General features: G+C 35.2%; 2 protein-coding genes across 4 annotated transcripts in view; one reads left to right on the plus strand and one right to left on the minus strand.

Moving 5' to 3' along the window:
- LOC115442167 (heparan-alpha-glucosaminide N-acetyltransferase) overlaps positions 1 to 1246 on the plus strand; it is a 29514-nt gene extending 28268 nt beyond the window's left edge. For both annotated transcript variants that reach the window (XM_030167156.2, XM_037441557.1), the window contains exons 9-10: positions 56 to 242; positions 521 to 1246. In XM_030167156.2, the coding sequence (XP_030023016.1) occupies positions 56 to 242; positions 521 to 815 (482 nt within the window). In that variant the 3' untranslated portion in view covers positions 816 to 1246. The remainder of the gene's footprint in view (positions 1 to 55; positions 243 to 520) is intronic.
- Positions 1247 to 1728: 482 nt separating this feature from the next.
- Positions 1729 to 16801, minus strand: part of LOC115442155 (cyclic AMP response element-binding protein A) — a 122905-nt gene continuing 107832 nt past the window's right edge. For both annotated transcript variants that reach the window (XM_030167141.2, XM_030167142.2), the window contains 5 exons: positions 8401 to 8591; positions 6595 to 6745; positions 6147 to 6334; positions 5771 to 5914; positions 1729 to 5575 (listed from right to left, as the gene is read on the minus strand). In XM_030167141.2, coding sequence (XP_030023001.1) covers positions 5387 to 5575; positions 5771 to 5914; positions 6147 to 6334; positions 6595 to 6745; positions 8401 to 8591 — 863 coding nt within the window. In that variant the 3' untranslated portion in view covers positions 1729 to 5386. The remainder of the gene's footprint in view (positions 5576 to 5770; positions 5915 to 6146; positions 6335 to 6594; positions 6746 to 8400; positions 8592 to 16801) is intronic.

Consider the following 16801-nt stretch of genomic DNA (forward strand, 5'->3'; position numbering starts at 1 on the left):
AATTTAAATTTAGAACAACGTAAGCTTCCAATTTAAAATTGCTATTTTTCGACAGGCTGTTTAACGTCAGCAGTTCAAGCGCTTCTGGGAGTTCAGGCAGGAGCCACGGTGTTGCTACAGCGGTCGCATAAGGCGCGCATCTCCAGGTGGTTAGCCTGGTCTCTGGTGTTCGCTGTAGCAGGCGCCTTGTTAGCTGGTTTCTCAAGAGAACACGGAGTTATTCCCATCAATAAGAATCTTTGGTAAGATACAAATTAATTAATTTCAACTAAACAAACAATAAATAACTGCCTTTTAATAATTATGTCTTCCAATTCTCGAAAGTGGTGATTTAAAACAAATATCTATTAAATAAACATCTAATTTTATTATTGGAGAATGTAGTATATTTTATTCCTAAATAAAGATTAACACTGGAGATAAAGATATCTGAAGTTTAAATCTTTCAATTATAATTATTATCGTTTTAGGTTCAAAACATTTAAAAAAAAAGTCATTATTTAACAAACTTTATTTTTAGGTCTACGTCATTCGTGCTGGTAACAACAGCCTGCTGCTTGGTTCTTTTGAGTCTGTGCTACACTCTGACTGACGCTTGGAGGCTGTGGGGTGGAGGACCCTTCAGGGCTCCAGGTCTCAACGCCATCGCCTTGTATGTTGGCCACTCTCTGTGCGCCCACTTATTCCCCTTCCATTGGAAAATTCCAAACATGCAAACCCATTCTATCCGGCTCATAGAAGCGGTTTGGGGAACTGCCTTGTGGGTCATTATAGCCCACATAATGGCCAAGAAAAAGGTGTTTATTACTCTATGAATTAAATTTTGTACAGACTTAGTTTTATCAGTTTCTAGCATTTTATATTATTGTAATCTTAAGTGATATTTTTACGGTACATTTTAAAATGAATATGAAATTACTTCGTAAAAACTTTTGGCATTATAATTTGTATTTCAAATTTGGAATCTATAACAAATCTATATTTTATATTATCTATGATTATTTCATTTAAGTGAATATCTAAAAGTTCTTATATTGTCAATAGACTAAGAATTGAAATAAGACTGACCATGCATGTAAAATACAGGTGCTGTAAAGGTTCTAGAATATTTCGAGTTTTCACGTTATAAAATTCTAGTCTCGTTTGTTTAAAACAAATATTTAAAAACAAGATTCTGTTCTAATCCTCTGAGTGATAAGACATAAGGATAAGTAAGCATGCCTTTAATTAAATTCTTATTTACATACTTTGTTGTTTTATTTTGGCTTAATAACGAATTATTATTATTTATTTATTTAATTTATTGCACTTAATATATAAATGTATATAGGCAGACTTAATGCCATAGGCATTCTCTCCTAGTCAACCATAGTCCCAGTCAACCTTTTTATATTTGGTATTCCACTGTGCTCGCCATCCTGACACATGAGATGTTAAGTCTTATTATGTCCAGTAGTTACACTGGCTACAAACTGAATTTAGAGATTTGTTTATTTTTTGTTGTGACGTCTACCTCATTTAATTACGGAAGTGAAAAAATAGGGAAGTTGACAGTTTGTGACTACTTACTTTGACGTTCTGGTACTATTTGAAGCTCAGAATTTGAAGCATATTCACGAATGCAATTACTTACGTCTGCCATAGAGCCCTAATTCTGCCGAAAGCTATATGTAAGGTGCCAGCGACGGTATACACAATGATCAGGTAGGTGAAAAGAAACAATCGGTGTACAATATTTGACGCTTTATTAGCTCAAGGGTGACAGTAAAATCCGCAATGTCATTTGAAAATAATAATAAAACAAACGATTCAACAATTCATGACTCAAGGTAACAGAAAATAGTTTTAACAAAATTAAAACTATATCAATAAAATTACACTTTAAAATGAATAACAAAAGGATACTGTGGCGGGGTTGTGTCGCCCCGCCAACGAGTACGATCCATTCGAGATTAAGGCGCAAGTATATTTCGTTAATTAAATATATTTATTTACCTTAGTCCCGAATGGGTTCAATTATTGTCACCCAAAATGTGTGCGGTGCATACAAACGCGTATAAGTATGTTTGGCATTTGATTTACATGACGAGACGAGTGGTCGCGCCGTAACAAGCCCGGTGCGCAGGCGCATTGCGCTACACGCGCCGGCACACCTCTACCCTCGCTCAAATCCTAATATCGCTCTGACAATATCGTCTCAAGGTAACATTTCGAATACAGCGGCAGTAAATACAGGTGTAAAATTATTGCTATCGTCGATGACGATGCTTCTTTACCCTACATAGTATCTTTTATATTTATAATACGATGCATGGTGATCAATTCGATTTAGTTTTGTTTCTGTCGCCTTACTTTGTGTTCGTATTCGAAATGATACCTTAAATAATTGAGCGTCGATTTATTAAAACACATGGAAAATTCACGCTAGTAAATATACAAATATCGCGCAAAGAATTCAATTTGCGTTACACAGGTAACTTATAGTGAAGTTAAGAAATAAAAAACAAAAAGATAAAATATTTTATAGCGAAAATATAAAACTTGCATATATCGCGGTCAGAACTTGAGCGATGGTATTCATAATTTAATATATCAACTACATTAAGTCATATATATATAAATCGATTTCAGATAAATCACTCTTTTTGTAGACGGTAAATGCCATATTAGGAATTGAATATATCTTTTCTTTTTAAATACTTTAATATATAATAGTCTCTATACAGTAAAGGATACTCTTTAGATAGCTTAATACGTCTAATCTACGATCGTAACTTACACATATTGGTAGAATCAGTTAATTGTAGACTGTAGTTGGACAGGCAGGCGATGCTGTATCGATATTCTAACGCTAAATAAAACTAACTTGTCTAGCGATAAACACACGTAAAACAGTGTATCTTTATATAGACCTAAAATTTCATTTGAAAAAATCTCTTAAAATATATCTCAATTCTTATCAAATGGTCGCATATGGACCTGGAACATGTTATATATTAATTGTTTCAGTGCTATATAAATATAACATTTTCATTTTCCTTATATATCTAAATAGGAAGAACATTTAAAAAATGTTGTAGGGACACTGTATGTATTTTATAGAATTTGTGTTTTTCTGATTTTACATCTTGTAGCTGCGCGGGAGCACGCTCGCCAGCGTTCGTTAGTCTTTCCCCATCACGCGTCACGTTAGCCCACATAACCGTAGACCGTGCCGTTCACGTGAGAGAGTTAAGTGATTTTATATTTGTGACCAATATAGACTGAAGAATTAACCACCTCTGACCTTTTATTTGCAATCTTTTGAGAGTCAAGTGGAGGATTACAAAGAGCATTCAGAACATAATAATACGTACCCGAAATCCCCACAACGTATAAAGAGAATTATATTAATTGCACACACAGTAAAGTTTTTTAAGAAACAATATGATATATGCGTATAGGCGTTTAGAAAGTGGAATTCATAATCTATATAATATGTATGTATATATATTATAAATTTAAACAGTAACAAACATTTCGACTTAGTTATATTTATAAATTATGCTAGCAAAAATTTATAACAGCACATATGTGTATATTTTACTATTGAAACTGATTACAATTTGTATACAGCCGTTAGTTTGCACATAATTATATCAATATGATTAAAATAGATAAGTACTCGAGCTCACTTTAAGTCACTCATATATCTATAAAGAATGTATTGTTTATCAAAAGAATGTTAGACAGTTGTCGATTCGCGAACGTGGCCTGAGGCACGCTCCGTCGCGAGAGCAGAACTAAGTGTTGGCAAGAGCGGTTATACACGTAGGGGTTGACCGTTGGAGATTCTGTTTGGAACTGTTACCGGTTACGTACCGAGACACTGGTGCGATCACCATCAACATTAAACATTGCTAGCTAAATGGGGTTTAGTTCGCTCGCACAGTTTCTAAGTTATTGTGTTAGTAACATTCTTTCAAGGCATGCAATTATTTTGTACTTGTCGATCCACAGAGCGCATGATCCGACACTGAATATAGCTACTCATAGAAGATCTCAACAACGAGACCTCGCCACGGCTTCACGAGAGACTAGACATAACCGAAATCAATTGTCGCGCGAATCGGTCAATACACAGGGTCCTCTATCAGATAACGTAAATCTAACTTTATTTTAAATACAAAGACATAATGTCTAAGACGATACATATGTCTCTATAAATGCAAATTCACGGAATTCAATATAAATCGATAAGGCGCACATTAGTGTCCGCCTTACAATATTATGCTACTTAGATTCCAGATAACACCGCAGCACGATACGCCAAGTTGTAGCACATAGTTCCATACGCAGTAGTGGGAGTCCGGAGTTACACCTTGCACCGCGGTGTACACACTACACTACTTAAGTAGCCGATAGACATGCTTGTTCAGTAACGTCGATGTGACATTAGGCCGGACGCGGACACGTCGCGCAGACGCGCGGTGGACGCGTCTGCTGTCGGCGGCATACATGTCAAATGTATGCTTTGGGTAACAATTATAATCCTTAACCTAATTGTAAAATTTAATGAAAACACGCATAAAATAAAACTTAAATACATATATAGCTATTAAAAATATATTACGAGATTTCAAACAACACGTGTAAACTATCGACACTTATCTAGGGCCCAGTAATATTCCCTGTCATCGAGTCATCGCTCGTACGCTTCTGTTGTAGAGTTGTAAAAATAAATATCTAGTGTGGCACTTGACAGTTTGTATACCTATTACCGTAACGCAGGTATAACCAATTCAGCACCACTGAATACACCTATTTACTAACGTATATAGTGAGCAACCATTCCACGCTGACGCATCTCCCGTCACGCTCTAACGCGTGACATATACATATGTAAATACATCCAAAATATACATCGATAAAATATACATTCAGAAAAGGACAGCGTTATCGACAAATGTTATCGATCCGTGACATCTCTGTCCCGCGGCGTCATCGATATCTGATCAAGTACTGTGTACCTCGACAGCATCCGCGAGGTGTTGATTAAAAAGCACTCAGCGTTCAAATAAACAACGAGCCCGTCCACAATGAAATATCGATGCAACTTGTAATTTGAATTCATTCATCTGATATTATTAGAATTTATTCATCGTAAATTACAATTCACCATTTAAAACACACCGATTGTCCGTTCGCATATCGCAATAGATCAATTGCATTCAATTTTAAATTACAATCGTTTGCAGATGCGATATCGCAACCAAGTAGATTTCATTATCGATTATTTGTAACATTGCGAGACAGCAGTGTTAGCCGCGCACTGGTGTGAGTGCGGACGTGCGGCGGGGCGGGCGGGGCGGGCGGCGCGGGCGCGAGCGAGGTGCGCGCCGCGGCGTCACTTGCGGCCACCGCGTGCCACCAGCGCTTGCAGCGACGCCACCTGGCTCAGCAGACTCGCGTTCTTCTGCTCCAGCGTCTCCACCCTCTTCCTGTAGTCGTTGTTCTCCGATATCAAAACCTCAACCTTCCTTTCTAATTGGTCCATATATTCTTTCTTTTTGCGTCTGCTCTCTTGTGCTGATATCTGTAAATTGATTTCTAGATCAGTGTCTGCTAGTAAATAGTAGGTGTACAGTTTATTTAATTGATAATTATCATTAACTATATTTACGTTAATTGCTGGTGGGATTATTTTAGTCTTTAGGAGTTAGCACTGAATTAGTCTACTTATCGCTTCAAAAGTACCTAACATTTAGGTTTTTTGTAATTAGTTACTGACCTTATTCTTTATTTTCCTCCTAATCTTCTTGAGAGATTTCTCCTCAGCCTTGGTCAGAGGCAGACGGGTAGGAACTGGATAACCTTCGGCCAGTAATGTGCGTTTCTCTTCCTCTGTCAGTACCAATGTACCGGTTGATCCTTTCTGTAACGGAAAACATTATTCATCAATTATGATTATTAAACGATAGAGGTGTTACGAAAAGGATGATATGTCGGTAAGGGATTAGTAATATCCTAACACGACATTATGATTCTTTCTAGAACAGTAGTAGGGTACGCACGAAAAAATTGCAACAAAAAGCAACCGATGGTATTTAATATCAAGTCATTTCCAAATTCCCTGATATCAAGTACTTAAAGCATCAGATGCTTACCGGTTGACTGCTAATAAGCGGCGTATTAATGGGTTGTCGTGAGTGGTGGGAGACGTAGAGATGGCTGCGTCGCGAGGGGGCCGCTGGAGGTGCGGGAGGCGCGGCGGACGCCTCGTGTGCAGGCGACAGGGCGCCTTCGCTATCTGATGACGACAGCGATGATGGTGGCGTCGGTGGTAAGTTGAAACCTGTAGGGAGATACGAATATTTGTTACTTTATAATGTTCCATGCACGGCTTACAGTTAGTTGCACTAAAATCAGGTAACTTATTACTTTTTACGATCAAAGTTTGGCTATAATTTTTTAGCGAGTAAATTTATTCGAGTTTTGTACTCAATCATTTGAAGAAAATATGACATGCAAACATTTATCATTTCTGACTATTATCACTTGTTTAGGTACGTCTATGTTCTTCTATCAGCTCGTCATTAAAAATATTTCGGTTACCTGAAGCCCCTGAGCTGGACGTGACCTTGATGGAGAGTTTGTTGGAGTTGAGCGAGGTAGCGAGCCGCGGCGCCGTGCTAAGCAGCAGCTGCGGCACGCCCGCCGCCCCAACCTTCTGCAGCACCGCTTGTGGCATGTGGATTGTTCCTGTCTGCAAATATATAGAAGACCATGAGGTTTTATAGTTACTCAGCCTCATCTTCCAAGCCGAGTTAATTAGGAGAGCCGGGCTACATAGTTTATCATAACTATTTGGTTTTTATATTAAAGAAAATTGTATGAGCTAAGTTGATTAATTGATTAACAAATTGAGTAAACGAAATTATCTGTATTTCCAGTTAGGGAAAAGTAATTCAGTGGTGTAAAACTGAGAAATCATAGAAATTGATTAAAAGAGATTCCTCGACATGGAGCCGTGCAATAATATCAAAAATGGATCCGAAGGAAATCTAAGCAACTATTAATATGAAATAAAAAAGTCTTGTTTATGAATACCAAACGCATCTAAAGGAGGACAGGAAATAAATCAAACGCGATTTCGCGTTTACTTAATGAATTATAAGCAAATTTATTGCCTCAGAACTTCTTATCATTTTTAATACTTCAATTACCGGTGTCATTAAACAAGCGTTAACATAAATAAAAGGAAATTTGATAACTTAAAATACCATTAAAGTAGTATTTAAGTTCCAATGTATGCGGCAAATGTTTGGGTCTTTTTATTGCAGGAGATTGCGGAAATACGCGTCCTTAGATATATTTAAATTGCATGTGTTGGCATGTATACCGGATAAATGCATACATTAGGATCAATTTGAATATTCAATAACTAAACATCTATGTACACATATCTATTGACTTTCTCCCCAAATAATATCAAAGATATGCAAACAAACCCAGATAGATTCTCCCCTATGAATAGGTGCACATGAACAGATTGAAGGTTTTATTTTATTGCGTATACTATTACAAGTTTGCCTTTTTTACCGCACACTGTGTTGGTGCGAATGAATCTTAACAATTAAAAGTAACAGCTTTCCAATCAACAGTTAAAGGTTCCTCTCGACATTTTTCAACGAAACGGTTTACACCCGGCCAATGATAATTACACCGGCGATACACGCGACATAATATAACTAAGTACTTTAAAATGTTATTACACGTGAAAGTTGCGATGTTTTGGGCACGCGGGAAACACTTGAACTGTGATGACCTTTAGTTTTTTGTCAAGTTATCACGTTGCGGGATGAGATGAAGACGCGCTTCGTGACTCGTCAGTTTATAATTTAATATCTTTGATTTTGACAGCCTGCGTTTGAAATTGATTATCATCAAAAAACATCTAACTGGTTTTGGAATGTGTAATAGAAATGTTGACATAGTTCGGTTCGCGGCATGGATTTACGAGGACAGGAAATTAGTGTACGATATTTTAAATATGACAAAGTTCTTAACATCGGGAACAAATTGTTTACCAGGGAGCATTGCAAGAATCGTGCAATTTTCTGTAATTTGCATAGTTATGCTTGTAGAATTGATCTGTAATCCTTTTAGTACTTTTAGACAAATCCTTGAGTCAGAACAGCATTTCTTAATAAATGGGACAGTTCTGGACCATCTGAGTTGCCTTTGGAATTGGTGCCCGAAATAGTAACAAGGTCGCTACCTAATCACATCCTTAGGAAGGTTAATACTAAAGTTCAACGTAAACACTAATTGCGTCTCCATTTAAATCTTCGGAGACAAAGTATTGAACTACTGTTATTTCATATTTGAATTACATATATAACCATATTAGGACATTACCGTGTGGTCAATGACGTAGTCGACGTGTGTGAGCGGAGTACCAGGGGTGGGTGACGGCGGGCACGAGGACGCTGGCGACTCTGGTTCTGACTTGGGTTCCGCTTTCACTTCCCGAGGGGGAGAATCGCTAGACCTTCGCCGGCTGCTCCACGCGCTAGCTGGCATTGCTGGGTAACATTCGTCTTCCATATCTGAAATAGGAGGGAAAAAAATATATATAACAGTTCTATGGAATTTCCTTATCTAAGAATCACGGCTAAATGTTGAACTAGATGTTGTTTAAAGAGAATTACATTGCTGTCAAATAGGAGATAATATTAAATATTTATACCTGTGTTAATACAAAAATCAGATTAGGTTTAATATAAAAACTGTTTTATAAAAATATCACTAATACTATGTATGAGGGGCAAATTTTTGTGATGTAATGTTTTAACAGGTTCATGTAATTTTTTATATACGAGTATAAGGGTATAATTTTGGTCGGAGTGGAGCTGCGCATCTAGACTATACATATATTTTAATATATTGTATGAAGAATGAATGGCGTCTTCATCGAAATAATGGAATAAGAAATATTGGTATTTAGTGTATTTTATACACTTCATCAGTTTACTTTAATATTCAGAATATTAAAAATTTAAGCAGAAAATTCTATGGTATTTGACCTCGTTAAATATTGTTTTTCATTTATAAAGCTGATTGGGCTGTAAAAAAAGTCCAAAGTCTATATAAGTGGAGCGTTTGCAATGAGCAAGCACGTTTCTTAGACAAGAAATTATTAATAAGCAGTTATATTTATTGTTTTTCTTTTGACGACCTTCTCTGCATGTAGATTGGGCTGTTGATCGATGAATTGTATGTAAATGAAAGAGTACTGATGATGAATCAAAAAAATCATAATAACGAATAGGGCGCTTCAGTTCGTTCCCATGGGATTTTGGGTTTCATCTTAGAGGAAAGAAGGACGGAATAGCTGAATGTATTCATAAAATAAATGTGAATTAACGTAAGTGAACTGTGTCAACGAGCAACTCAATAGTTCTACGCTAAATGTCTTTAAAACAACTTTACTATGTTTATAATTCTTTATTTAATTCGTGGCTTGTTAAATGTTAAATAAGTCATTTGTAAACATGTAAAAATGTTTGGATTGATCAATTTTCGGGACGGATAGTAAAAAGCGATTGAGATTGTTCATTGAAAATGGCGTTCATATTATCTAGAATAAATATTTTCCTGGGATAAAGTATAGACCATAGCATTCATGTGTAATGTGGCTTCCTAATAGTGAAAAAAAATCAAAATCGCTTTAGTGCCTGAGATTAGCGCGTACAAACAAAAAAACTCCTCAGCTTTCTAAATAAGTATAAAAAATCGTAGTGGAATGACAGGTCACCAAAACACTGTAAACTCTTTCCTGGAGTACCAAACACTTATCAGCTAATGCAGTTTTTTGTTAACAGCGGGTATAAAGTGGTTTCCCTGAGTAATTGCGTATGCAATCACGTGGAACATACGGTGGGAAGTATAGTTGCGTGTGCATCGTTTATCGTTCTGCATATACGTGGTTAGACTTAATTTTTTGTTCATCGTGTAGTGAGTTATCTTTAAATTTAGATAGTGAGCTGCATACTACGAAACATTTGGCGGGTAAGCGTGAGTGAGGTAATAAAAACATATCTGAAGACAGGGAAAAGCAAAATTCGCAATTGCTTTTACTGGGACGACATATTTATTTTAGTTATTTCGGTTTAAAAGCTAAACTACTGAACCGATTTTGAAAACATTTCTATTAGACTAACCTGGAAGTACCCCTTGAAATAAAAAAAAATCGAAATCAGTTAATAAACGACTGAATGCTGAGATAACAAATATTAAAAAACACGTTGAATCGATAACCTCCTCCGTCGTTTGAAGTCGGTTAAAAAATAGAGGAACACCACAGTTGCAAGTATCTCTTTTCTAAATATAACTGATTCGCTATTTTGTTTCTATAATATATTTTGGACCTAAAGGCAATGAAACACTTATGAGTGAAATAAAACGGTCATATTTCTTTACTATTCTTGCATGAATTTGTTTTCACAAGTTTACGTAATAAAAATGTAGATCAAAACCTTTAATAACCAAAATATAGTTCAGTGCATAAATTATCTGAAGGTGTATCGTTATAAAAATCGATAATAATATTAATTGACATTGATAACTCGTTTACCTTCTTAGGTCGTTTAAAACAAGTACGCACGTAAAATATATAAAAAAATAACGTAGTAAGTGACTTTAAACACAATAAGGTTCTTGGACAACGGATGAGTAAATTGGATATAAAAATGATTATTGAGTACACATAAAAAAGACATTATGCCGCATTGAGTACCCTCCTTTTTTAAAGTGAAAAAAGGGATATTGTAGGCAAATGAAAACGTTCGGACAATAACAAATAAACGCTGACTTACGGGAACATAATAACCTTTATGATAATAAAAACTCCATTTTGTATTTTAATAAAAAATGCCGATGATAAGTACGCGCATCTTTACTATAACTACTTTTTAAAACATAACCTATATTATCTACTGAAGCACATTTTTTTAAAACAGATGAATTTTCCCTCCGTTCTCAGTAATTCGTCAAGCACTTGACGAGTTGTAACGAGATTTCACCAGTTTAATGTAAATAAAGTGTTTAAAGTTATTTGAGCAGATGTATTGGCATACGTTGGACATTATATTTATAACATATTAATACTGAATAATTTTATGAGAATGTTTATGTGATAACAAAAAATTACTCTTAATTTTACTTAATAGTTGGGTTACATTTTAACCTACTTTAAAAGCAGGTTACTTTAGCTAGTTTAGTTAGTTAGTAGCTGTCTTATTTAACGACGAGAACGAGACGAATGATGAGACGAGCAAGTCGCTCGTCTGATGGTGATAACCACAATTGCCCATTAACAGCAACAACATCAGATACCTTATTATAGCTCGTCTCTAGACCCGAGGATGTTGTAGGTGGAGGTGTTAGTGAGGAGGTGTTAGGTACGTCTTATAGTGCCAAAAACGACTGCCTTGCATGTGCTCGATGGCAGAATCAGACAAAGCAATTATTTTACTGATGACCAATGACGTTTTACAAATAGACGCGTCATACACTAACATGATGGCACATAAAAACGGCGCACTATTTGCTACAGTCACGTACCTGTACATATATTTACAAATTGGCTCGAAGAAGGAATAAAAAGATGCAGCATACATTCGTTAGAAAAGGATATATATACATCGACAGTTACGTAACAACGTTAGTGCCGCACGCTCATTGGCCGTCAAGTCGGGCAATTACCTTACTTTCGTCTTGCCAGTATTGAGCTCGGACAACGTATCTATGTAATAAAAACATCATCCAAGTAATGAAAGATCAAGGTATTAAAATACGTCACAGCGAAACACTCCGCCAAGTTCTCTATTGATTTTAGTATTACATGTTTTACATATAATTATAGTAATTTAGAGTTTGTGAAGTCTACTCATGATGGAGTTATTCGGAACGTCTAAATGTCACGTGGAGTTGATTAACATCAAACGAAAGGGCACAGGAGCGAAGGTTGTTTTACATAAGGACCGCGGGCTTGGGTTAAATTTAATCAAATATCAAACCCGCCTTTGAAATGACGCGTATTTTGTAAAGGAGCAATTAAACAGGCCGGCATAAAACTGCAGACTAGCAATTGATGGTCGATATTTTTCGACACTCCTTTAATGTGAGATGCAGTGAATTAACTTTCTGCTTAAAATAGTAGTAATGAATTTCGAAGAAATGAGGTATAAATGAAATTAACCCTCAAACGTTTAATCACTTCTGATTAAGAGTTATTTTAAAATTTGCTACATTAAAATTATTTGTGTTATCTTATCATTAACGTCTTCTATCATATTGTAAAATCCCGCTCAACTTATTAGGTTTTTACGCAATTTAATGATTTAAGAAGTCCAATGGGTACAATCAGTAAACAATACTTATTCATAGACGTTATTTATCTAAGGACGGAGCATTGCTGTGATAACAAGTCTGTTTCTTAGTGCTGACGGCATGGTAGCCTTCGCAGTGCGTAGACATAGGGCCGTTGTGACTGGCTAATATTGAGATACAACTTGAATCTAGTTGGCTGTTAGATAAACAAAGCTGAACAAACAGCAAGTTGTCAAATAAACAAAGTTGAGAAACAGACTTGTTATCACAGTAATGCTCCGTCCTTAAATAAATAACGTCTATGAATAAGGAGGTATATCTTTTACACAATGAACGCGTTGTTATAAGAACGACATACTGAGAAATTTTACTGTATTTCTATAATATTAGGACAAAATAATTTCACCTTCTGTGCTGAAATATAACATGTCGTGGCTCATGCTAACTTTGAAGTCATGGGACATGCAAATATTTTAGCTATATCAAGTTACAAAGTGTATTGTACCAATAATAATTCATATTATTATCTTCTGTGATGTCGAATTCTAATAATACTATGGTAGGTATCATAATAAATTTGTATATTCGCAAATAAAAATGTATTCATAATTTAAGGAAAATTAGCAGCGAGTTTCATGTCTTAGTCAGCATTCCAGTTTTGAAGTTATTCGTCAAACGACGTACGAATCGAGATCCAGTATGAGCCAATAAGAGCAATTGATTTAGAATATACCAGAAATTTCAATAAACGTATTGAGTGTGCTAATAAAGAAGACGAGCTGAATTAAAACAAAAAGTCCATTGCTCTGGTAAAATAAAAATAGAACGCATCATCGTGACATCATCCGACTAGAGATGTAGATGACACAATCATCAAATGCCATCTATCATGCTTGCCTATATTATTTTGATAGGGGACATTAAGGCCCATTACGAATAGTCATGCTCGGAGCATTACAAAACGGTGGATGCAGACAATGTTTATGATAAGCTCTGTTCTTGCAAATTAGGACCTTGACCAGGGGTTGGCAACATTTGTTACATTGTCCACTGTTAAACAACCTTGCAACCTGTGCGTCAAAGGCCATTGTAGGGTTTTAGTAAATATGCCGGTGTAGGATATAAATAGTATTAAGACTTCGATTCAGTGCTCGCCCCTGCAGCTTCATATTTCCATGCATCTAAACAAGCTAGTAACACTGGTGATCCATTATCTTTCTATACAGCCCTCCGTGGGCCGAAGCATTAATCAATAATGCTTATAAAAACAGCAAATTAAAAAGTTGCAGCCTTGTATTTTAAAAAATATCAACATCTCAAATGTGTTGCAAAAATTTTCTGGCCTTGCTAAACATAAACGTGGAGACTTCACTAAAAAAGTTAATAACATGATTGAATTGACAAGGTAAGAATCAGAAGATTATTTGTAATGATAAGTAAAATGTTCAAAAGACTGACATGCTTGAAAAGAAATGTTAAACATTTACGATAAAAATGTTGTTAATCTATGTAGTAGATTAAGATTTAAATCATACCTGAAGGTCACTTTCAACATATCTGTGATTGATGCTATAAAATAGTAATGCGATGCGTTATGAATATTCATTTTATTGAGATATTACTGTTTTAATCGTCTCATCTATGTAGCGGCAATTCTGGTATCGTGGATTCCATTTCCAGGTCAATCCATTTGCGCTATGACGAAAGGTTTACTTCCTATAAGCGAATTTTGCGTGACATCTTGCTTACATACCTGTCTCTTCTGCCCATTTGAGTATTATACGAGATAATATTATCTTTATACGTATGAATACATATTTAAGTCTTCACGGATATTATTTTCTTTTAAAGAATATCTTACCAAGAAAAATAATTCTTCTGTCACCGTTAAAAACAAACCGAGTTGTCGCTAACGCATACTGCAATATCCGGAATGTACACGAGAACATTTACAGCGAATTTGTTGATGAGTCTTTGTATGATTGTAGTCAGGTCCGGAGTTAAGGGTTTAACAATTTCTGCAAATTATTATCGATGTTTTTGTGTAATTTATTTCACAATTTGTTTGTACGTCAGGTGAAAAAACAGACTACTTGATTACACTATCATTTCTTGGGGTGTTTATTTTACGTTACGGTTCTTTTTCGAAATTACTTTAAGTTAACAGGTTTGTGGGACCTTTCTGATATAAAAAATAATAAATCAGTGTTTTTTTAACAACCCCCGTAATTCATCTTGTTACATTAAACTTATATTATTGAGTACCAAGGGCTATAAAGGCAAACGGAGTCACAGCAGGAGTCCATTAAATTATGTCGTATTTTTTTGCAACTATAAGTAAAGTGCTATGTTGGTGTTGCCTTTAAGTATTTTATGACAATATTTGTCTTATAAATTTATCGACACTGTTTTATTTCTTTTAGATAAATAATATTACGAAAACGAAAGAATGTATATATTAAAAAATGTACAGACATTTTTTTAATATATTGAAAAAACACAACTGAGTACGAACACTGCAAAGTGCAAATTTAATTGGACCCATAAAACTTTAAGGATATGACGCACCTTAACCGCAAGGTATTTAAAAGTTTAAAGGTACTATTGATATCAGACGTTGGAAATATAAATCTCAACAAATTGCTTTAAGATTGCATTTAAAGGGTTTATTTAATTCACTAATTGTATTTAGCCAAGAGCATAGCCACTACTCCATCATATCTTTCAAGAAAGAGTGCCCAGTTCCTCAATTTTATCTGGGAAAGTAGTGCATATTCAAAAGCTTATTTATATTTTAGGAAACTATAAACGATGATAATGATGTTCCTTTTTTCTATTCGACACCATTTTTAAATATTTACTCTAAGTCATTTCTATTTATACAACATTTAATTTCCATCCAGAAAGACGTGAAAATGGTTGCACAGAATATATGTTTATAGTATATAAAATCCGAATGCAAATACAACATTAAGGCCCTTCACAACTTTTGAGTAAATACTACTCTTCACTTAAATTTATAAGCCGACCAAATACAAAAGTCACACTCTAATAGCCCGTGACATCACAAAACGGCCTTGTGGAAGATCAGCGCTGGTTTTTATCAGCATATGCTAGCTGGGGTCGTTTTTATGACGAGCAAATACATTTAAGTATTTTGTGTTTGTAATTATTATGTAATTTTGCTTGTTCCAAATAAATATTTTCTTTTTTCCTAATTTACTCCCAAATCAGTGGCAATAAAATGAGTACAGTCTACATTAGTTATAAACGTTAACTCAAATAAAATTTACTTGAAATTGGTAAATCATGCTCTCAAACTATCCCGGTATCTGGCACGTGCGGGATAAGCTTTATCTGCAACAACAATGCATTCGGATAACTTCATTAATGTCGACAGCAGCGATAACTCTTCCGGATTGTGTGAATTGTTGGACGTTTTAATGAGCTCATTATATAACTAGTAATCTCAGTTTTGTATGAATAATGAACGTTTCAGTTGTAGAAAGGTTTACTAGCATCGAAACTACACTAGATATTAAACGTAATTAAAGAATAAATACTTGTTTATTGAATTGGAAAGTGTTTAGCTCTAGAACTGCTAGTCTGATTTTGAAAACTGTCTCACTAATAGAAGCAGCTCAGTAGGCCAGTATGGCTATGTCGAATGGCATGAAACAACCGTCTGTTGCCATTAGATACTCTATCTGGACGGCATTGCGCTTACCGTCAGGTGCAGTACAGTTTATCGTGGATGAATTGTTTCTTCTTAGAGCTAGATTATTATTTATCCCAGGAATAGTACTTACACTCTAAAAATTTATTATCAAGTTCCAAAAGAATATCATATTTGTCTTTATTAATTCAGTAGGTATATTTAATGTTACAACGGAAACCTATCGAAGTCTTAACAGATTCTATCACAACCTATTCAAAAAATTAAAAAGTAAATTCAGGGTTACCGAATACAAACGTTATATGAAGACATGCGAAAAATATTGGTTTTCTAAATGCCAACAGTCAGTCGTGACGTCCGAAAGGTCAAACTTCGCAGTTTTACAACAATAGGTCAATAGGTAAGCCTGGCTTCGATTCACATTAGCTTTACATATTAATACTACTAATTGAGATTGCGCTTATCTGACCTTTTGTTAACAAAGCTGAATGGGCATAGAGATTTATTTTGCATCAGATTATTTGGGTCCGGTTTATATTTCACCAGTTACACACATTTGCTGATTATAAAAAGCTAAACGGAATAGTTTGAGCATGCTTAATATAAGCAGAGGTACGACAGCCCATAGCATATCATACTAGTAGCATGATAGACAGTTTAAATATCTAAAAATATTATGATCCAGTGGCGAAAGGTCCATTTAACCCGATTCCTGTCCGTTTCCATTTATGCAGAATTAATATAGAATCT

The sequence above is a fragment of the Manduca sexta genome, chromosome 22 (genome assembly GCF_014839805.1).
Source record: "Manduca sexta isolate Smith_Timp_Sample1 chromosome 22, JHU_Msex_v1.0, whole genome shotgun sequence".
Classification (NCBI taxonomy): Eukaryota; Metazoa; Arthropoda; class Insecta; order Lepidoptera; family Sphingidae; genus Manduca; species Manduca sexta.